The sequence below is a fragment of the Phragmites australis genome, chromosome 8, assembly GCF_958298935.1.
Source record: "Phragmites australis chromosome 8, lpPhrAust1.1, whole genome shotgun sequence".
NCBI classification, from domain to species: domain Eukaryota; kingdom Viridiplantae; phylum Streptophyta; class Magnoliopsida; order Poales; family Poaceae; genus Phragmites; species Phragmites australis.
The window spans coordinates 29,658,326-29,680,306 of record NC_084928.1 but is presented as its reverse complement, the minus strand read 5'-3'; the positions used below and the strand labels follow the sequence as shown (position 1 = coordinate 29,680,306).

Genomic DNA, 21,981 nt, shown 5'->3' with positions numbered 1-21,981 from the left:
TGAAATTATTAATACTAGACTGTTTTCATCTTTAAATGCAATAAATAAATAAAAACATCGATATCTACATTAATCAGTAAATACTATCCAGGGGTATATTAGTTATTACATAATCAAAACAGATAATCTCTCTAAAGAAATTTAGGGTTCCCAAACGGCCAGATTCTTCAACTAGCAGATAGCATATTCTTCAAACAGCTGCTTCTTAGAAGATTCAGCTTATCAAAAAAGCTCCTCAGAAGAAAAAAAAACTATCACAAACAGGACCTATGTTACAAAGTTGAGAGGGAGAGGTTCTACGGGCACTGCTGTAAATGCCGGTACGCCGAGACGATGTGGCAGCATGGCCGTGCGTGCCTTGCAGCCGCACACTTGCGGTCGTCCTCGGCGCGCAGCCTGCGCTCCGATGGCTGTGGCACGGACTTGGTCCCGTGCGCGCCCAGCGGAAGGACACCATATATATTGATCCAGTCTGCTGAATATAACGAAGAAACTTAACCTTCCATTAGAATGCCTTCTGTTTACTCAAGCCACAAGCCAACAACAACTCTTCCAAGATATCTCCAAGAGACGAACTGACATTAGCAATCACCGAGAGAGTAGACGAGAGCTACTACAGAATTAAACCAGCTTCACCTAACGCTACTGAAAGAAATTCTGAAACGGAGATATAAGCCTCTCTTAAAACCATCTATACTAAGCTAGAACTAAACTACGGCAGCCTGGTCGCCTCTGGCTAAGCTCAGTCCATGTTATCGTCGTCCTCATCCGGCAGGGGCATCGCTGCTGCGGCTGCCATCTCTGCCTCAATCCTGCACACAAAAAGATATCCCGGCAGCACATAAGAAAGCAGTCAACATTATAAACTGTAGTGAAATCACAGTCGTTTTCTGATAAAAATGTTGGCTATATTTGGTCACTTACTGCCTCTGCGCGGTGAGGTCCACGGAGACTTCAGCGGGGAGGAGGGCTATCTCTTCGACAAACCGGAGGTTCATGTCCCTGCATTTCAAATCATTCGTCACATTGTTAATTGTTTCATTAGAGCCGGCATAGTATTCACGACTTGAGGCAGGTCTACACTGGTGATGCAATGCAGCAATGCAAGAGTCGCAGCAATCACCCACCCTGTGAGCTTCCTTGCAAGGTAGAGGAAGGGCTTCTCGAAGTTGTAGTTGCTCTTGGCGGAGATCTCGTAGTACTGGAGACTCTTCTTCCTGTGGAAGGTCACCATTTTGGCCTTCACCTGACGGTTCTTCACGTCCACCTTGTTGCCGCATAAGACGATCGGGATGTTCTCGCACACCCTGATGCACACCAATTGGCCAATTATGAGATGCATCAGATCGATTCAGGACACGGGAACAAGAGGTAGGTGAGCAAATAGCATGGTTCAGGAGAAGAAATTTTACCTGCAGATGTCCCTGTGCCAGGTGGGAACGTTCTTGTAGGTGAGCCTTGAGGTGACATCAAACATGATGATCGCACACTGACCATTGATGCTGCAAGGTCAACAGAAGAAAGAACTCACGCCGTTAATGTATATGAGCAAAATATTAACCCTTGATGATGGCCTTTTTTAGTCACAAGCTCGTACTTATACCAAGAAATCCTCGAGTAAATCATCTAGTGATGGCTCTATCAGGGATGCTTCTCAATGGTTACCACATTGGATCTTTTCAGGCTGCTCTGCATGTTGACCTATATCGCGCGTAGTACCAAGGTTTTTGGATAGTCATCAAATCTTTGTTCTTGGACAACAACATAAAATGTGATCAAATGTTTGTAACATACCTAACATTTGGCTTAATGCTTATAATACTTAACATCTGGCTAATGCTTATACATACCAATGCGCATGGCTTACTTGTTTAAACATTTTTTTCTGAGCTGATTAGCAAGCAAAATAGGCATTCAACTATTAAGTTTCAAGTTGCAACTGAAGATCGTTGGCACACTGTTAGTTCACATGAGAAAAGTATCAATCCTTGAGGATCTGATAACATCATCTCACCTTTGTGCTATGTCACAATCACGCATCGACAAATCCACAACTAAATTATCTAGTGACAAGTTTAGCATGGATTTCTACCGCTCCTACAACTTTGATTGTCTATAGTTGCTGCATTGGATTTATTCAAGCTATCCAGGCTGCTCAACATGTTGATCTATATCATGACTCATGAGTACTACCGATGTTTTTGGATAATCATCAGATCTTTGTTCTTGGACAAGACCAGACACTGTGAGGCAAATGATTCTAATGTAATTAGCGTTCGGCTAATGCTTTAATACCAATGCACGTGGCTTACTTATTTAAGCATTTCCTCTAAACTTACTGGCGGGCAAAATCGGGATGGCAACTACTAAATTTCTAGTTGCAACAAGATATCGTTGGCACATCTGAATCAAGAAATAATCGATTAGAAGGATCTTACTAGTATCCATCGCGGAGGCCACCAAACTTCTCCTGGCCGGCCGTGTCCCAGCAGGAGAACCTTATCTTGCCGCGGCTAGTGTGGAAGTCCAGCGGCCGCACCTCCACCCCGATCGTCGCTGCAAAACACCGAGCAGATCAAGAACAACCAGATCGATAGACGACTACCACGCATATACGTGCAGCAGGAGAGGCAATATTCTTCAACTTCCCCCAACAAGAAACAGAGATACAACTATGCGATTGCGAACAAGATTTGGAGGAAAAGTTTGAGCCTTACGTTCGTATCGCTTCTCGAACTCCCCGGTGACGTGCCTCTTCACGAACGTCGTCTTCCCTGCAAGAACGAACGCGACCGCGGCGGTTAGCAAATATTCAGGCAGTGCCACGATGCGAGTCGATGCTCGATAAACGAAGGGTAAGAAGAACAACTCACCGGTGCCGCCGTCGCCGACGAGGACGAGCTTGAAGCTGGGGTAGTCCACGGGCTGGGCGTTCGGCAGAACCTGCGCCATCCGTACACAAACATCAACCAACCAATCAGCGCAATATAAGAACATTTAGCACAAACTAGAACAATCCGGAGCGGTGAAACGGATCAAGGATCCAAGAACAACATCGATCCTGGTCCTCCTGGAGACTTGGACACCAAATGGACCGAAACCCGAAGGGGACAAACAAACCAGCAAATGTTGAATAAAGAAGCGCACCATTGGGGCCGAAGCCTTGGCCTGGGGTCAGGGGCGAGTCGACGATATCGGAGACGGCGGACGACGTATCGGATCACCGGCGACGCGAGGGTTCGGGTTGGGAGGGTGCGGCCGTGGTTATATAGGGTCGTCGTTTGGTCTGCTTCGGTTCGACGCAGCCGCCTGCGCCGCCGTTGCCAGTGCTTAGCTTGGGCCTAAGCGTTTTTCTACACCGTCGGATGGGGCCACGTATTCTTATCCTGACCCTACACGTGCCCATCTGGAAACTAGCTTTCGTCCAACGCAGTACCGGTACGTACTATCCTTTTTGTTATTTTTTCTTGAGAGTGAAAAAAGGCCGATGGCCACTGATTAGGCCAGCTACGAGGCGCAAGTAAAGGAATTTCGATTGCTTTTATGTTGGAGATCATCATGGACGCAGCTAGAGGGGCGATACAACCCACGAGACTGGTCTATACGGCGCAAGGACATTCTGCCCGGCCAGTATCTCCCATATGTATTTTTTTTTTAGTTTCGCGAGCGTCCACAGGCGGAGGCGAAAGTGGCGACTCAAGGCGAGAGCTTTCTCACCGCCGATTTGGCAAGCCCCTCGCCTTCTATGCCTCCTGACGTTAGAGTAGGAGGGTGTCCCGCCCCACGATAGTTACTGGTATTATAGCTATAGTTATCTAGTTTCTAATCTAGTTTTCTTCACGGTGATATGGTTACGAAGAGTCTTTTGTCCCTTCCTCGTCTTCTCTAGGGCCGGTATCCTTAAAATTTGTATTCCACTTTCCCAGAAGAATCAGATTTGAGTTTCGTTTATACCCTGCTTCGGCGATTTTCTCCCCGCTTCGGCGATTTTCTCCCCTTTTGGGTTATTTAATCCTTCGTTGGTTCAGAATCACCACGATGTTTAGGGTGTCCCTTGTCTCTCAACGGAGATACGGCGGTGGCCGTTGTGAAGTGCATGGATGTTCAACGTTTCAAGAGCGTACCGAGTTGATGTGCTACTCGTTGCGGTAGTGAAAAACTTCAAAATTTCTTCGTCACAAAGGGTATCGGCTTCAAGCTGCAAACTTGACATGTCCTCTTGCCAATCTTTGGTGTGGCATGGATTCATCATGTGGCTGCTGATCGCCGATGGCAAAGACGGCCGGAAGATCATTGTAAGGACCAAGATATGAGTTTTTTTTTCCAGAGATGTCTTTGTAAGAACTACAATATAATACTTCGTATATATGTATGAAATACAACCCAATTTCTCAAAAGAAAAATGCAGAATTTTTTATTTCAAAAATAAACATCCATTTAAAAATTGCAAAACTATAACGGCTGGTAGATTTTTAAAAACAAATCTATCATCTTTTCAACGGACGATATGTTTAAAAATAAGAAAAGTTACGTTCCGTTCTGTCTAAGTTCAAAATATTATCTAGTAAATTTTTTTAAAAGGTTGACTGTAGCGACTCGGCGGACCAGCCGGGAGACGACTAAACACGAAGTGCTTGCTCACACCGTCGCACCGCAGACTCAGCGCGTCACACAACGAGATTGCATGAGCAATTGGAAAACCGAGCAACTCGCGCTCGCGGCTGGCCGAGTGAGGACACATTTGCGTCTCAAAAACAAGAGCTCCTTCTCTTTTTGCCAAAGCAAAGACTGGCCTTTCTTCTTTTCTGGCGGGATAGGATGGTATAGCCTTAATGTTAATGGCGAGGTTCAAAAGAGGGGGAAAAAAGAAAAAATGGCGTTCTTCACGGTCTTCGATGCCTGAGCATCCTGCTGCGTCATAGCATGCTACTGGCTCCACATTTGTGGCCTTCGCCCGCCACACTGTTCGGTCAGAAACAGTAGCCCATCGCTAACGCTCGGCCGGTCTCTTCAACAAATAAACTATCAACCTCCAAAAATCAATTTCGGAGTTGTGGATAAGGTCTCCTCACTCTTTCATAGAAAGAGTCTAAATTAGACCAAAGGAATTCCGTCTAGTTTTTCCGCCACTTATGCTTTACTAGCTGGTAATTTAGCATATTAAGACCAACAAATCACACTCATTTCACTCTCAAGCTCTCTGAGAAGAGAGAATCCGATTCAAGATGTTTAGAATTCTGATGCCACGTCGCATTCCAGATTATCTAGTACATACGACTTTCATCGAATACGGCTTTCCACAGAATTTTGGGCGTTTCCGTTTAGAAATAGAAGCTTGCCGATGTCTTCTCCCACGAGTCACGAGAAAAGCTTCTGGGCCCGTCCAAGATGGGATGGGAGAAAAAAAGCTGGCCATACTAAGAGCTCTGGCTAGTCCTTGCTTCGGCCACAACCTAACAGGCGAACACTGCTGAAAAAGCAGAAGCGACGAAAGGGCGAAGCCACGCGAGCAACTGATTTCCATCTCACACCCTCTTTGACGGACGATTCAGTAAAACAAATTTAACTTTCAAGCTGCTATGCCACACGACATCCATAGGTTTCAGCTTTCGCGCACGAGAAACATTTTTCAGAATCTCACAGCTGATCCCGGCAACGCGCGGCGCTATTCGCTTCAGCTGTTTCGACATGGGCAGCTGAAGCCAGGGTGCCGCCGAGACGTGAGCTTCACTTCCAGAGCTTCCGCAGTGACATGTTCTTCTCCGAATCCTTCTTCATCATCTTCGCCACTGCCATCTCGAAATCCTCCTGAGTGACGTGCACCCTTCTCTCCAGAAGGGCAAACATTCCGGCTTCTGTGCAAACAGCCTGGAATACCAAAAGCCAAAATCATGGTGAGTTCCTGTGCAGGATGGTATTTAACTGCATCAAAAGAATGATTATTATGTATTGTTCAATACATAGTAGTGTGTTTTATCATGTAATGATCCATTCAGAAATGTTTTCTCAGCTTGTGAGGGTATGCTTTAGAAATCCAGATGTTGGACTACAAAGTATAAATGACACATATACTCACCTTTAGCTCTGCACCTGATGCTCCGTTCATCTTCTCAGCGATCTTCTTCAGATCAATGCCGCGCATCAAGTTCATTATCTTCAATATATCAAAGTGGGACTGAAAGAGCAGAAGATTATAGGTTAGTAAAACATTAGCACTGATGAAATTAGACAGTATGAACTTAATTGATCGGGAACAAATACTGCACTGAGTATTGAATCACTTACAAATTCATTAGGATTTGGAAATACAATCTTCCTATCAATGAGCCCAGGCCTCAGGAGAGTTTGATCCAAAATGTCTATCCTGTTTCTCGCCATAAGAACCTTAATCTTGTTTGATGCTTCAAAACCATCAAGTTGGTTTAGAAGCTCAAGCATGGTTTGCTGAACCTCACTATAACCATTGCCAGATCCCGACTCCATCCTAGCAGATCCAATGGAGTCTACTTCATCCATAAATATAATGGATGGTGCATGTTCCCTATCAAAAATAAAAACTGAGATAATTATGCCTGTTGGACAATGTAAACTATGTATACGTTTAATACAAGGAATTTTCTTACAACCCTATTGGAGTAACAGTGAAAATTGAATGCAAAAATGAACTGAGAACGGTTACCTAGCCATCACAAAAAGTTCACGAACCATCCGGGAACCCTCTCCAATGTACTTCTGAACAAGCTCAGAACCTGACACCCTAATGAAGGTGCAGTCTGTGTGATGAGCAACTGCACGAGCAAGTAAAGTTTTTCCAGTACCTGGAGGGCCATAGAGAAGGACACCCTGAAGCATGAAGGATAAATATTAATATATTATCCATGGAATAATGACTCAACTGATGTCAAACAAAATATAAAATGGTAAAAAAAAACCTAACCTTTGGTTGGGCAACTCCAAGACTCTCAAGCAGCTCAGGATGCTTAATTGGAAGCTCGATGACCTGAAAATTGAGTTATTAAGCCAGACTGCTAACAATAGTACAAATGTACAATACAACTGATGTGTGCAATGAAATTCTTTACAAACCTCTTTGATCTCTTTAATTTGCTGGTCAAGACTGTTAGACATTGCCGTGTACATGTGTGTGTGGGTCCAGTGCCTGGACGTGTTCAGCCGGCCGACCCAGTCATAGTTGGTTAGAGAGATACGAGGAGATCCTTGATTGGTGGTGTTTCTATAAACCTCAAGATCTCCTCAGCCCTATATATGTGTAACCCGGCATCTCATCTAATCAATTACCTGTTTCCACACAAATACAATCTCTTTCATGGTATCAGTAGTCTAGGTTTTATACCTGCTTCTCTTCCGCACCCAGCGCGCCATCTCCTCCGGCGCTGCTCCATGGCCAACTCGCCGCTGCCAGGCGATCCCGCCGCCCCTCAGGATCCCGCCGCCGACGCTGCTGCCCTCCAGTGCGATGAGGAGGCTCGAGCTGCACAGGAGGACCGCGAGCGCGCGGCCAAGGCCAACCGCGACGCCACTCTCGCCCGCGCGGCGGAAGCAGAGCGCGAGGCCGCCCTTGCTCAAACCGAGCGCGACGCGGCCGATGCTCGCCTTCGCGACGCCCTCGACCGCGCTGCCCGTGAGCGCGCGGCCGCGGAGCCCCCCCGCGACGAGGACGCCGCCGCCGACGCCGGCGATCTTCCCGCCTTCGACGCAGCCCTTCTTCAACATGAGGCCGCGGCTCTCCTGAACCTGCACGCTCAGGCCGTCGCCGTGCAGAACATCCGCGCCCTCGTGCCGCTGCTCCTCGACGTCACCTCCACCTTCTACGCCCGGTGGCGCGAGTCGTTCCTCCTCACCGTCGGGAAGTTCTCCTTGGAGCGCCACGTCCTCTCCGACGACGTCGCGCCCACCTCCCTGGACTAGGTGCGCATGGATTGAGTCGTCCACACCTGGCTCCTCGGCACCATCTCCGACGATCTCGCCGACACCGTCTCCCAGCGCGGTGCCACTGCCCGTGTCACCTGGCTCGCCATCGAGTCCCAGTTTCTCGGGAATCGTACCACCCGCGCCCTCTACGCCGACCAGGAGTTTCGAGCCTTCCAGCAGGGAGATCTCCCCGTCGCCGAGTATTGCCGCCGCTACAAGCGGATGGCCGAGGACCTCCGCGACCTCGGCGAACACATCACTGACCACACCCTCGTCCTCAACATCATCCGAGGCCTCAACGAGCGCTTCACCGCCATCGGCCTCCATCTCCGCCGCAGCAATCCATTCCCCTCCTTCCTGCAGGTTCGCGACGACCTGCGGTTGGAGGAGCTCACCATGGACAAGGCCGCCCCCGCCGCGGCTCTTGCTGCCTCGGGGACCGGCAGCCCCAAGCCGCCCGTCCCCAACCCGCCGTCAGCCGCTTCTCGGCCCCCGCCGTCACAGCCGCCCCGGCGTTTCCCCCAACAGGCGGCCTCCGGGGGCAGCTCCGGTGGCGGATTTGGCGGCGGCGCCCCCCAGCAGCGTGGCCAACGCGGCAAGCGCGGCGGCCGCACCACCCAGGGCTCCGGTGGCAACAGCGGCGGCGCCGGCTCTGCTGCCTCCAGGGGCGCTGCGGGACAGGCTCCCACCGGCGTCTGGCCCAACCTCTATAACCCGTGGTCCGGGTCGATCCACATGTGGCCCGGGCCGCAGGCTCCCACCGCGCCTCATCCTCCCGCTGGGCCGGCCCAACCGCCCCACGCCCTGCTTGCTGCTGGACCACACGGGCAGTGGGCCGGTCAGTGGGGCGTCCCGCCTCCCGTCGCGCCGTACGGCCCACCCGCGGCAGGGTGGGATCAACAGGCCCTAGCGGCCAATTTCCAGACCATGACCCTACAGCAGCCACCGCAACATGAGTGGTATTTCGATTCCGGTGCCACTAATCATATGACCTCCGATGCTGGTATCCTCTCGCACACTATTACTTCATCTTGTCATTCTCCTTCTAACATCGTTGTCGGTAACGGGAACCTTATTCCAGTTACTTCCACTGGCATCACACCTTTCTCATAAACTTCGTCTCAATAATGTGCTTGTTTCTCCGAACCTTATTAAAGACCTCATTTCTGTTCGCCAGTTTACCTCTGATAACAACTGTTCTGTGGAGTTTGACCCCTTTGGCTGTTCTGTGAAGGATCTTCCTACTCGGAGGGAAATCGTCAGATGTGATAGCTTCAGACCCCTCTACCCCTTGTGGCTCCCGGCTTCTGCTCTTCATGCGTCCACCTCCTCCTCGCTTTTGGCATCAGCGTCTTGGGCACCCCGGACATGAAGTTTTGTCAAAACTAGCCCATTCATCCGCTATTTCTTGTAATAAAAGTGCTAGCGATACTCTTTGTCATGCTTGTCAGCTAGGTCGCCATACCCGTCTACCCTTTCATGCGTCGTCTTCGCGGGCTACACGCAATTTTCAGTTAATTCATTGTGATCTTTGGACATCTCCTGTCACTAGCATCTCTGGTCACAAGTATTATCTGGTTATTCTTGACGACTGCTCTCATTACCTTTGGACATTTCCTTTGCGCCTAAAGTCTGACACTTTCACCACCCTCTCTAACTTTTTTGCTTATGTTCGCACACAGTTTGGGGTCCCCATTCAGGGAGTTCAGTGCGACAACGGCCGCGAATTCGACAACTTCAGCGCCCGCACATTCTTCCTATCCCACGGCATTCACCTTCGCATGTCGTGTCCCTACACTTCGGCCCAGAACGGTAAAGCTGAACGCATCATTTGCACCACTAATAATATCGTTCGCTCTCTGCTGTTTCAGGCCAGCATCCCCCCCACCTTTTGGGCTGCGGCTCTCAGCACTGCCACGTATCTCCTTAACATTCTTCCAACCAAAACTCTCAACTTCTCTACACCTCACTTCGCCCTTCTCGGGTCTCATCCCTCGTACGAGCATCTTCGGGTTTTTGGTTGCAAGTGTTACCCTAACCTTTCCGCCACAGCCCCTCACAAATTAGCCCCCCGCTCCTCCTTATGTGTTTTCCTTGGCTATTCCCCGCACCACAAGGGATATCTTTGCCTTGATCGTCACACAAACCGGGTCATCATCTCGCGCCATGTGGTTTTCGAGGAGTCCTCTTTTCCCTTTTCTGAGGACCCCTCTCCCCCCCCCCACGTGCGGCATTTGATTTTTTGGAGGATTCTTCTAACCCGATGCCGGCTCCCCTTGCGCTGTCACCACCTTTTTCCTCTGCAGGACATTCTGGTGCCATCCCCGCATCGCCACATGCGGCTGGCACTACTGGAGCTCAGGGCTCCCCCTCTGGTGCGGCCCACCGCGCCCCCGGCGTCATGGCCCAAGGCCCGGCAGCTGAAGCGCTAGCCTTGGCCCCGCTCCCGTCATGGCCACCTGTTCGGCCCCCTGCTGGGCCGCCGTTCGCTCGGTCCCATGCTGGGCCGCCTATTGGGCCCCTGCCACGGGCCTCCGCTTCACCGCCCCACGCGGTCTCCGCTTCGTCGCCCGCCAGTGGGGGTTGCCCACCGGTCACTGGCCGGTACCGCGGCCTCATCTACTCCCAGCGCCCGGCCCCGGCTCCGGCGGCTTCTCCGACACCGGCCCCGGCCCCGATAGCTTCCCCAGCGCCGGCTCCCGCCCCGTCGCCCGTCCCGGCGGTCGGTTCTCCAGCTCCGGCGCCCCTTCCTACCGGTGCAGTGCCAGTCCCCCCTGTGACCAACCAACATGACATGGTCACGTGTGGCAAGCGCGGCTTTCGCCAGCCCGCACTGTTTGAGGCTGCACAACTGTCACCCATTCCCCGGAGCTACCGCGCTGCACTCGCCGATCCGAACTGGCGAGCCGCCATGGAGGCCGAATACTCAGCGCTTCTGTCCAACCACACATGGGCTCTCCTTCCTCGACCACCTCGGTCCAATGTGGTGACGGGCAAATGGGTATTCAAGCACAAATTCAAAGCAGATGGTTCTCTTGAGCGTTACAAGGCACGCTGGGTTCTTCGTGGCTTCACCTAGCGACCCGGTGTTGATTTTGCAGAGACGTTCAGTCCCGTCGTCAAGCCAGCCACTGTACGGACTGTCCTCTCTTTGGCTGTCTCACGCTCCTGGCCCATCCATCAGCTCGATGTCAACAATGCCTTCCTCCACGGCACTTTGTCCGAGACAGTTTATTGCGCTCAGCCTTCCGGATTTGAGGACTGCTCATCCTGATTACGTTTGTCGGCTCAATCGCTCTATCTATGGACTGAAGCAGGCGCCCCGCGCATGGTACAGCAGATTTGCCTCTCACCTCCTGCGGCTCGGTTTCATTGAAGCCAAGTCAGACACGTCTCTTTTCGTCTATCACCGTGGAGCGGATACTGCCTATCTCCTGCTTTATGTCGACGACATTGTGCTGACAGCCTCCTCTACGGGTTTACTGCGGCGCATTATTGATGCCCTTCAGCAGGAGTTCTCCATGAAGGACTTAGGCGGTCTTCATCATTTCCTGGGTATGCATGTACAGCACACAGGCTCCGGTCTCTTTCTCTCTCAGCGGCAGTATATGATTGAGATTCTAGAGCGTGCTGGAATGGTTGACTGCAAGCCTTGCTCAACGCCGGTTGATGTGAATCCGAAGCTCTCTGCGGATGGCGCTCCAGTGTCTGATCCGACGGACTTTCGCAGTCTTGCGGGCGCCCTTCAGTATCTGACCTTCACCAGGCCGGATATTTCCTATGCAGTTCAGCAAGTCTGCCTTCATATGCATGATCCACGGGAGCCTCATCTTGCCACTCTCAAGCGCATTCTGCGTTACGTCCGCGGCACCCTGCATATGGGCCTGTTTGTGCGCCCCTCTTCTCAGTCCGACTTGGTTGTCTATTCTGATGCTGATTGGGCTGGTTGTCCTGACACTCGCAAGTCCACCTCTGGCTATGCGGTATTTCTGGGTGACAATCTGGTCTCGTGGTTGTCCAAGCGTCAGAATACAGTTTCCCGCTCCAGTGCTGAGGCTGAGTATCGAGCGGTCGCCAATGCCGTTGCTGAAGCTACCTGGTTACGCCAACTGTTGTCTGAGCTGCACACCCCTCTGCGCAAGACAACTCTGGTGTACTACGATAACATCAGCACAGTCTACATGTCTTCAAACCCCGTTCAGCACCAGCGCACCAAACATGTGGAGATCGACCTACACTTTGTTCGGGAGCGCGTTGCACTTGGTGATGTCCGTGTTCTTCACGTCCCTACGACGTCTCAGTTCGCCGACATCTTCACCAAGGGACTGCCTTCGTCAGTCTTTACGGAGTTCCGGTCCAGTCTAAACGTCTGTTCTACCGACAATTCGACTGCGGGGGCGTGTTAGACATTGCCGTGTACATGTGTGTGTGGGTCCAGTGCCTGGACGTGTTCAGCCGGCCGACCCAGTCATAGTTGGTTAGAGAGATATGAGGAGATCCTTGATTGGTGGTGTTTCTATAAACCTCAAGATCTCCTCAGCCCTATATATGTGTAACCCGGCATCTCATCTAATCAATTACCTTTTTCCACACAAATACAATCTCTTTCAAAGACCACCAATCATAACATATGTAGAATCAGGAACCTTCTCAACCTTCATAAGATTAACCAACGGATCGACTCTACTGGGCAGGATAAGATGAAGTATATAGCTGCCACTTCGAAGAGCAACTCTTGTGGAAGGTGTGATTTTTGTAATATCGATACTTTTATCAACATCTACGATATATTTGCCTTCTGGATGCACCTGAGAGATTGCAACTAACTAGTTAACTAGAGTAGGATGAGTGGAAACTCAGAGCTCCCATGCCAATACATCTAATATAATAAGGATCATACTTTTAACCACCGTATGCAAAAACAAAAGGAAAACAGGGGAAGTGAATAGGCAAATAATTTTTTTACGAACTCCCTTGGTTTTCAGCGACTATATATCAGCTTTCAATTATGGATATTTTCACAGAAATCAAAAGTAGTATTTCATGTCAAATGATGAATGTCTGGTTTCTGAAACCGAAGATGAATGCCATAGATAAAGCATCACTCCGGTTTCTATTCCATTCCCTATTTAGTCACATGACCAAGTACTAAATGTTTGCACAATTGCATCTTCTCTGCACATTAGAAAATCAGATAATGCATCTCTATCCTAGTTTGCATGTATTATTTTTTAATAGCACAGTTTTGGATGTTGTAGAAAGGAGGTAATTGTTCTTGTCATATAAAAGTAATGCTCAATCAAGAAAAGAGTATATAGCCATGAATGAAATACTGTGCTTCTTCCATTATGCCAAGGCAAGACTGACATATTCCTACACTGCATAAAAAAAAGTAAAGAAAGAAAGGAGATGTACCTTCACAAGAACCTTTGACTTCCTCATAACCTTCACAACCTCACCAACATGTGAACCTGGTTCTTGAAGCAATTGCAACTCTTCCCGATGCATTTTAACTGCAATGCCAAAATTGCAAGACAAAGATTGAGGGTGGTCAGCAATTATAACATGGTTCATACGGTCATACCAAAAATCCTTATTGACATATTATATACACAATAATGCGTAGAATCACCACCTTATCTCAGAGATAAAGTATTCCATGGATTCTCAGTGCAAATAACATGATAAAAGCTAATGCCTTTTTTTAGTTGATAAAAGCTAATGACTTGGCACAGTAAAGTAGTGGAATTTAACCATGGGAGCCGCGTGAAATTGACAACATAAGGAGATTTTCAGCAGCTAATTGAACAAAGTTCAGTGTCGTAACAGTAGGTAAGTTTCAATTCTGAAACGAGATGTAACCATCCCCAGAGTCTGGACTACGTAGACTAACAAAATTCATCAATCTCCAGCATGAAAAACAAGGAATAAAACAAGAACAGCAATTCCCCACAGCAAGGACACTTGAAACATGGAGAAGCGTAGTTAAACGCCACCGATTAAAACCCCAACACGTGATTACTTGGATTAAACATGAATTGAGAACACGATTCAGTGGATCGTCTTTTGGGTACTACTCCACACGCTCCGAATCAAATCAATCCAGGAGATCGACCGACAACGTGCTAGGAGGAGAGAGATTAGGGTTTCAGGGGATCGGTGCGGTACGCTCCTCAGGAGTTGAGGTCGTTCCGCCCAGCCTCGAGGCGGCTGAGATCGTCGATCTTCTGCGGGAGCGCGAGCTCCAGGTCATGGAGGTGCTACTGGTAGTACCGCCGCAGCCCCTCGCCTCTGCCCCTCTCCTTCGCTGCCGCCGGCTCGTCACCAGCGCCGAGGGCTGCGAGACGTCCATCGCCACCGTCGCCATCGCCGCGATTCGGTAATCGTGTCGCCACGGTTTGGTCGTATGTTCGAGTTTGGTTTCGATGAGGAGCTGCTTTCGTGGGCTTGGTGGGCTTCGATCGATTCTGGGTCATATAGAGGTAGCCTTCTCGGTCTTTTTTATTTTTATATATTTGGAAAATAAAAAAAAGTAAAAATAGATGTCTATTTGAAAAAATTGCAGAATTAGACGATTGTCGCCCGCAATTTTTAGAGCAATTGAATGCAACATTGGTTACTCTTCTGAGGCTAGCTCTGAGTTTTACGACCACACAATTTCCAAATAGCAATATAGCGTTCTCCAATGCCAGATGACATAACATACTGGCCATCATTGCTAAAAACCATGCTCCTCGCAGCCACCTAAAATGTATCTATGCGTGTATGAATTATGAGAAGCTAGGCATAAACAGCTAGTCTCAGAAGAGTAACACCAGTAAACGAGAGAAGAAAAGACACTCACCGGATGTCCAAAGAATTTTTGAATCTTTTTGTTGTCAGAAGTATCAAAGGTTGTCAACTGGCCAGTTGCTGTTGCTAAAATATTTCCATCTGATAAATTCAAGTACAAGCAGCATTTCATTACAGTGAATCATCGTAGAAATATGTTGGGTATGGGTTGAGTACAAGCAAAAGGATGTGGATGTGCATATGCATGCTTTGCTAACTTTGCTAAGATATATGTATACATATGGATAAATGTTGGAACCTATCATCCTACAACTAAAAGGATCTTAACAAAAATAGGCACAGATAACCAAATAGACAGTTCAGCAATCAGCATATATCAATATATAGATCTTATAAAGTGATAAAAAAACATGTTGAGGCCAGAATGTCATACAAACATCATGTCCATGAAAATAAGTCATCTCTCAATGCAAATAGCAAGATATTCTTCATTGATTTAATGTGCATGTCAGATAAAATCCTGTAACATTTCTCGTCAGACTACAGGGGCTAAGTGGCATCAAAATTTGATTAGTGCTGGGTGTACTGAGTGCAATAAAGATGGTACTCATCCACATTACATAATTTAGCATGAGAGAAAGCACAGTAAAGCCAACATGCTCGTTAACCCAAGAAATCATTTCACCATTGAGATTCAATAGAACTACAGCACTTTATATTACGATTTTAAAGAAAAGACAACAACTCATGAGATAATGTAAGATCAACATTCTTACCCAATAGTAGTCAAGCCTTTGAGTTTCTGCATGTCAACTGCCTCTAGGATAAGACCAAGAAAAAAATCTCACTACTCACTAAAATATGTAAAGAAAGAAAATAGAAAGTGAAACTGTTTGATGAGAAGCTCACAGAATCTCCCTTTGTGTCTGCAGATCTTCCTCCATTTTCTGGAAGTCTTCTCCTTCTGTTTACCCCAGATTTTCTGAAAAATTGTACCCTTCTGTGTTCCCCAAGTTCTCTGAAAATCTGCCTAGGCGATGTTCTTGTGTAGGGTGTAAAAGTTATATCCATCAATTGTCTCCATAGTCAATTGATTCAGCTGCAGCAGGATAAGCAGGTAGGATCTTCCTTTGCGCCCTACAAGGAACAGAAGTGGAAGGAAACACCACAAAACATTAGCTACATTTAACAGCTGAAATTTGTCAAGAGCATGCATCAATGGAACAGTAATCAAATTTTCATGGACAAAAAGATTTTGTTTAGCATGCTATAACAATTGATATTTTCTAATCTACGGGCTAAGAGCAGTAAGTGCACATACCCAACCCAATTGCTCCGACATCATCTTGATTCAATGCAATGCTTCCCTGAGCTTTGTCACCACCGAAGTATGAATTTAGTTTGGACACTGCCTCCTGCAATTCCTGATGCAAAGAAAAGGCACAAAAGTAAGGGATACAATAAATTGCTTTGAGGTAGCATGACTAACACAACACAGCTAGTGTCATGGGTCATGAATCACGAAGCCGCAGGTCGATTGATGATCAAGAATGCAATGACGAAAACAAACAACTACTTGTTGAAAAAGGATGCAAAGGCGTTGCAGAATATTTTCCTTCAAGTGGTTTTCTTATAGTAATCTACTAAATCTCAAGGACTGCATGCTGTAATTTGCGACTATAAATAGCCAATATGCAAAAAATACTATGGGAAGAACTCCCTACTCCCAAGTAGCTAAAGAAATCCAGACCTCCCATGATGCTAGAGTCTCGATGTAAGGAGGAAGTCGCTCATACTCCTCTTTCAATGCCCTTATCATTACTCGGAAAGCATTACCTTCATGGAGTCAACAGCAGAAAAAATCAGAATAAGCAAGAATTAACAAGTCATTAAAACCTCAAGACATTCTTGCTAATCACCTTGACCATTTGTTTCAGTTTGGGGAGGTATGAAGTCAGTTTCCTTGACAATTTTTTGGCCGTCATCAGCACCGAACAGTATAGAGCATTAAACAAATTGGTCAGTTTAAAGATATAAAATAAGAGACATCAGAAGTTAAAAAAAGAACAAAGGGGAAACCGGGAGAGCAGATAGCAATAGATATATGTATGCAATTCCTTCATTTACCTTTCAGGTTTCTTGCAGAGCTTCTTTGAGCTTCCAGCGAAATCAGTGGCTGGAAAATCCCAACAAATTATCATAATTCAACACAACAATGAGCAGCCAGCAAGAAATACTAATACTAAATACATAATGCGATTTAACCAGTTGAAGTAGCAAAATTATCGTGTTGTGTACCTTTAGAGGAAAGAGTTGCTAGACAAGCATCCGAATGCCCAAGATTCTTCAGTGACATGGACTCCTCAAATCTCATTAGTAGTCAAGAAAGAACACAATACAGTTCCTACTTCCTAGTGATGAAGAGTAGCAGCTAGTGACAGAGTTTTGAGAGAAATAGATAATAAGTTATCTCAGGTCTCAGGTATAAATAGCTCCTCAAACTTCTAAAGAAACAAGCTCTTACAATTCGAAGCATTGTTACCTAGTGCCTCTATTTGGAGCCGACGCATCTCGAGATGCAGAATCTACTCATTCCATCAGTTAGAATGTTGTATTATATGTTCACACCAGAAGCAACCAAAAATCTATTAGTCGGAACAAAATCAAACCCAACGAGAAGGATATAATGTGTCGTCGTCTTGGAACCGCCCCCTACTGGATGTCAGCACTGAACTTGACCCACCGAAGCAGCTATTCCCAGGCCCCATAAGCTCCCCGACGTCTCCATCTTCCACCTCCACATCTGTCGCAGGCTCCACCTCCGGTAGCGCACCAACAGCGGTTCTCAACCGAACGAAACAAACGCCGCGTAGCTTGGGCGACGAAATGAAGTGGTAGGATTTTTTCGCGTTGTTACCGGGGGGGCTCGTAGCCGAAGGAGGCGAGGCGGGTCTGGATGGCGTCGGCGTGGCACGCGTAGACGCTGAGCGCCTTGCCGCAGTGGCTGAGGAGCTCCTTGAAGGAGATGGCGCTGAAGGCCATGGACTCGAGGCGTTGCAGGTTGGCTTGGCACGGCGGCGTCGTGGCTAGGCCGATCTGAGAGGGGAACAGGGCCGGGTGGCGGCGGAGGGAGGGGAAGGGGGGAGGCGACATCGTGGCTGGGCCGATCTGAGAGGGGGACGGGCTGCCTGGCCCCGGGGGCGGGGGCCGGGGCATGAGGATAGGCAATGGCGGCGTGGCTGGGGTTGGGACGATGGAGGTGCGGCGCGCTGGCCCGGTTGCGGGGGACTGGTTGAGGGAGATGCCGGAGGCCGTTTGGGTGGGGAGCAGGTTCAATTTACAGTTTTTTAAACGGTACAGTAACCGAAAATGTACTGTTATCGCGATAACAGTTTAAAATTTGGTTGAAATTTGCACAAAATTTATTTACTAAAATTTGAAATTTGAAAAAAAAATGTCAGATTTTTTGTTTGGTAACGACCGGTTACCGAACGATTTTCTTGATTTATCAAGCGATTTTTTTGAATTTTTCGTATTGTCGGTAACCGTTCGGTTTTTTCGATTTTTAGTGAAGTTTAAAAAATATAAAAATTAGTTTAATCTTGTAAAATCAATAACTAATTTATTTGAGCTTCAAATCAAATTAAACAATTTTTTATTTTCCTTGTAACATGATCTACATGATAAAAATATTTATAATCATAAAAAAATTAAAATTTTCTGTGAGAAAATGTATTTATTAAACCAAGTTAAATACATAGTTTACTCTTTGCTAATCCAAAAATTATGAAATTAATTTTGTTAGTCTTTTTATATGATCCTATGTCTTTTAAAAATACATGAATTAATAAATTAGTTATTGTAACATGCAGGAATGTGTAAATGTGTTGCGACTAGATTAATTTATAACTGACCCATCACACCTTCAAAATTAATGAAGCCACTTTTGTTAGTTTATTTATACTTATGCTTTATATAGGAAAAATAATGGTGGTATGCAAAATTTAATTACAATGCCGTTTCTTAATATATTCACCTTATGCTTGTGAACTTTGTAAAAATCATGGAGTAATTAATAAAACTCTAAATGAAGTGAAATCAATTTTAAAAATCCTCTTAAGATACATTTTACACAAGAAAAATATATGTTTGTATGTTAACCTTTTTCTTACCATGAGTTAATAACTGAGTCGCACGTTTCAATTTTTTCATTTTTTAAACTTCCTCCGTATAGAATATGATGCAAACGATATTATTTTTGAATTTTTTTTTACAGAAGATCTTAGAATTGACTCTAGTTTTTCTTAAAAAAAATATGATTTTTTTTAAATTTTTTAATTTAAATTTAGTTACCGTTTGGTTTCTGAAATCGAATCGGAACGATAAGCTGGTTTGAGGAGAGCCAAGAGGGTGTACCCACCCAGGAGCAAGAAGCGGACGCGAATCCTGATGAGGAGAGACAAGAGTGTGTGACCCACCCAGGAACAGGAGCGGACGAGTGTGTTAACCCACCCAGGAGCAGGAGCGGACGCGAATCCTGATGAGCAGAGCCACGCAGGAGCACGAAGCGGATGCGAAAGTTACAGAGTGCGGACTCGAAGGAGTTGCAGGGTGCGGCGAATGCGGGAGGCAGATCAAAAGTACTTTATACTAATAAAAGTAGGAGATACTAAAAAGAATGGGCATAAGTCGCTCTCCACACCAGGAGGATATGTCCAGTTTGGAGTGGCATCAACCAATAACACATTCAAACTTTTAGCAATGTGCCGTCGACAAAGCCTTTTCTACTAGCTGTGGAATAGTGGGGCAGGCCACCTGTATATATAGCCGCCGGCGCATCTGGGAGCCCTCCACGAACCACGCTCACCACCAAGACAGTACTGATCACGCAGATACAGGCATACAGCGGCAGAGCGGCAAGCAATCATGGCTGCCCCACTAGTCCGCTACCTCCGACGTCTCACCGGGCAGCCCGCAGTGGACGGGCGCGACCCCGCTATCGGTCGCCACCGCCAGCAGCTGCTCATCGACTCCGGCCGCGTCATCATGCTGCTCGGCGCCATCGTCCTCACGCACCAGCTGGGCACAGGCGCGGCCGCGTCCGGCAACGCGGAGCACGTGCTCCTCGCCTTCGTCCTCTGGCTGCTCGGCGCGGCGCTTGCGATGCTGTCGCTCGTCGCCCGGCAGTTCCCCAGGCTCGCGGCAGCCGGCGCCAATCTCGCGAGGGCGCTCCGCAGGCACTTGCTTGGCGGTCTTTGAGAATCCATGACCAAGGAGGCAGAGCACATTTGGACTGGCGGGACGGATGTATCTCCCCCAGGGCCGTCAACCCCCCTAAGCTCAACTCATGTATTTCTATTCGGAAGTGTTTTTATTAAAAGTTAGTCTTTGCAAAATGAACCTTGCATCAATAAAACTAGCTTTCTGCAAAACCTAAAAGACTCTATAGCCTTATCCTTGATCTACCTTTAAGCATCTAATTTTCCCCTTTGAGGTAGGACTTGCTGAGTACCTTATGTACTCACACTTGCTAATTGTGGATCCAGATGATCCAGAGGTTGATTTCGTCGAAAGAGAAGATAAAGATTAGAGAAGCCGGTTTCGTCTGCACTCAAGCTGCCTGTAGGGCTTGGGTTGCTTTTGTGTATTTCCGCTGTGCTTCGAGGGTTTGATTAATTTATGCCTACGGGTTTCTGTTGTAATGAACTCTGTGTTGTACTCTATTATCGTATTTATTCGATGTATGACTGTGATGTCTATTTCTGTTGTAGTTCGTGCGTACCAGCTACTGATCCAGGGACTGGTATGAGCTACACGAGGTGACCCCAAAAGAGAGATCCGACAGCGGGCCTGGAGGGGGCGGCGGGGAGGCAGCAGAGTCGTGAGGTGGTGGGGAGGAGGCGAGGAGCACGAGGGGGTCAGGGAAAGTGGGAGCGGAGGTGCCGTCGTCGGCTCGGGTTGGGAGACTGGAGAGGAGAGAGGCGCGGATGGATGGTCCACCAGTCGGCCCGGGCGGAATGGAAATTGCACGGGAACACGGTGACGGGGAAGGGAGTGGGGGCGTTGCGCCGGGCATGCGTCCACCTGTCGGCGCAAGGGAAAAAAGAGCGGAAGAAAAGTCACGAGCGGAAGAGAACTCGATGCGGACCAACACAAACTCGATGCGGACCCACACCTGTCTATCACTTTTAGCAATTTTCCCGTCGACAAAGCCTATATAATGCATCTGGGAGTCCTCCACGAACCACGCTCACCACCAAGACAGTCCTAGATCACGCAGATACAGGCATACAGCGGCAAGCCGGCAAGCAATCATGGCGGCCCCACTAGTCCGCTACCTCCGACGTCTCACCGGGCAGCCCGCAGTGGACGGGCGCGACCCCGCGATCGGTCGCCACCGCCAGCAGCTGCTCATCGACTCCGGCCGTGTCATCATGCTGCTCGGCGCCATCGTCCTCACGCACCAGCTGGGCACAGACGCGGCCGCGTCCGGCAACGCGGAGCACGTACTCCTCGCCTTCGTCCTCTGGCTGCTCGGCGCGGCGCTTGCGATGCTGTCGCTCGTCGCCCGGCAGTTCCCCAGGCTCGCGGCAGCCGGCGCCAATCTCGCGAGGGCGCTCCGCAGGCACTTGCTTGGCGGTCTTTGAGAATCCATGACCAAGGAGGCAGAGCACATTTGGACTCTGTTCGTGTCGTTCCCCATCTGCATCCTACATACCGCATGCTATACCGTCCAGCAATTTCTTTCAGCTGTCACGTTTGAACTTCTCCCATCAAAAGGCTTCTTTAATGAATAATGATGATTGTAGCTTTGCCTCCAAAATGAATCCTGAACTCTTTTCATGAAACACCAGAGGAGAGTACTCTGTTTTTGTGCCGAGCGCAGTGGGCCGTCCGCGGCCGGGGAAGACGAGATCCACCAGTAATAAAGAGAAAATGGCCTGGCCCCTCGACCCTTCCTCCATCTGAAAGCCCATGGAACTGTAACACCGTTCGGCCCACGGATCTACAAAACGCCCACACGATGAATCTGAACCGTTAGACCACGATCCCAGACCGACAAGGCCACAAGGTTCGAGCGCGTGCAGCTTCGTCTCGACTCGCCTGCCTCTGTATAAAGCGACCTCCGCCTTCTTCCCCAACTTCCCACTCCCCTAGGAGGCCGGCCTCATCCCCCGACTCCCTCCCTCCCTCCCGCCCCAGCGGATCCATCTGCCCAATAAAGCTCCTGTGCAGATCTAACCCTGCGGATCCGGA

At 48.2% G+C, this 21,981-nt stretch overlaps 6 protein-coding genes and 1 long non-coding RNA gene across 9 annotated transcripts; 2 read left to right on the top strand and 5 right to left on the bottom strand.

Moving 5' to 3' along the window:
* Window positions 1–482: 482 nt before the first annotated feature.
* Window positions 483–3,302, bottom strand: LOC133926963 (GTP-binding nuclear protein Ran-3). The gene is made up of 8 exons (XM_062373152.1): window positions 3,148–3,302; window positions 2,874–2,943; window positions 2,718–2,774; window positions 2,439–2,556; window positions 1,413–1,502; window positions 1,128–1,307; window positions 925–1,002; window positions 483–812 (listed from the first exon to the last, which is right to left on the bottom strand). The coding sequence occupies exons 1-8, from the start codon at window positions 3,148–3,150 to the stop codon at window positions 743–745; spliced, it is 666 nt and encodes a 221-aa protein (XP_062229136.1). The 5' UTR covers window positions 3,151–3,302; the 3' UTR covers window positions 483–742.
* Window positions 3,303–5,484: 2,182 nt separating this feature from the next.
* On the bottom strand, window positions 5,485–15,779 carry LOC133926960 (26S proteasome regulatory subunit 8 homolog A-like). Of its 3 annotated transcripts, none has more exons than XM_062373147.1 (11): window positions 15,634–15,779; window positions 15,501–15,543; window positions 14,777–14,865; window positions 13,348–13,445; window positions 12,548–12,740; window positions 7,087–7,118; window positions 6,938–7,000; window positions 6,680–6,843; window positions 6,286–6,541; window positions 6,077–6,175; window positions 5,485–5,868 (listed from the first exon to the last, which is right to left on the bottom strand). In XM_062373147.1, exons 4-11 carry the CDS (start codon window positions 13,438–13,440, stop codon window positions 5,728–5,730), a joined length of 1,041 nt encoding a protein of 346 aa, XP_062229131.1. In that variant the 5' UTR covers window positions 13,441–13,445; window positions 14,777–14,865; window positions 15,501–15,543; window positions 15,634–15,779; the 3' UTR covers window positions 5,485–5,727. The 3 variants fall into 3 exon arrangements, with proteins under 3 accessions (XP_062229131.1, XP_062229133.1, XP_062229132.1); XM_062373149.1 differs by having other exon boundaries at window positions 12,548–12,587; XM_062373148.1 differs by having other exon boundaries at window positions 15,501–15,537; window positions 15,634–15,733.
* On the bottom strand, window positions 7,126–12,541 carry LOC133926962 (uncharacterized). Its single transcript, XM_062373150.1, has 2 exons — window positions 7,355–12,541; window positions 7,126–7,260 (listed from the first exon to the last, which is right to left on the bottom strand). Exons 1-2 carry the CDS (start codon window positions 8,257–8,259, stop codon window positions 7,197–7,199), a joined length of 969 nt encoding a protein of 322 aa, XP_062229134.1. The 5' UTR covers window positions 8,260–12,541; the 3' UTR covers window positions 7,126–7,196.
* Window positions 15,780–15,844: 65 nt separating the features above from the next.
* LOC133926971 (uncharacterized) lies at window positions 15,845–16,845 on the bottom strand. Its single transcript, XR_009911212.1, has 4 exons — window positions 16,644–16,845; window positions 16,449–16,560; window positions 16,046–16,148; window positions 15,845–15,861 (listed from the first exon to the last, which is right to left on the bottom strand). It is a non-coding gene; the product is annotated as an uncharacterized LOC133926971 (long non-coding RNA).
* A 291-nt stretch (window positions 16,846–17,136) lies between these two features.
* On the bottom strand, window positions 17,137–18,040 carry LOC133926965 (uncharacterized). Its single transcript, XM_062373154.1, has 2 exons — window positions 17,642–18,040; window positions 17,137–17,543 (listed from the first exon to the last, which is right to left on the bottom strand). The coding sequence occupies exons 1-2, from the start codon at window positions 17,938–17,940 to the stop codon at window positions 17,447–17,449; spliced, it is 396 nt and encodes a 131-aa protein (XP_062229138.1). The 5' UTR covers window positions 17,941–18,040; the 3' UTR covers window positions 17,137–17,446.
* A 1,395-nt stretch (window positions 18,041–19,435) lies between these two features.
* LOC133926967 (uncharacterized) lies at window positions 19,436–19,983 on the top strand. The gene has a single exon (XM_062373159.1). The coding sequence runs from the start codon at window positions 19,651–19,653 to the stop codon at window positions 19,981–19,983; it is 333 nt and encodes a 110-aa protein (XP_062229143.1). The 5' UTR covers window positions 19,436–19,650.
* A 1,049-nt stretch (window positions 19,984–21,032) lies between these two features.
* LOC133926969 (uncharacterized) lies at window positions 21,033–21,526 on the top strand. The gene has a single exon (XM_062373160.1). The coding sequence runs from the start codon at window positions 21,039–21,041 to the stop codon at window positions 21,369–21,371; it is 333 nt and encodes a 110-aa protein (XP_062229144.1). The 5' UTR covers window positions 21,033–21,038; the 3' UTR covers window positions 21,372–21,526.
* Window positions 21,527–21,981: the final 455 nt, after the last annotated feature.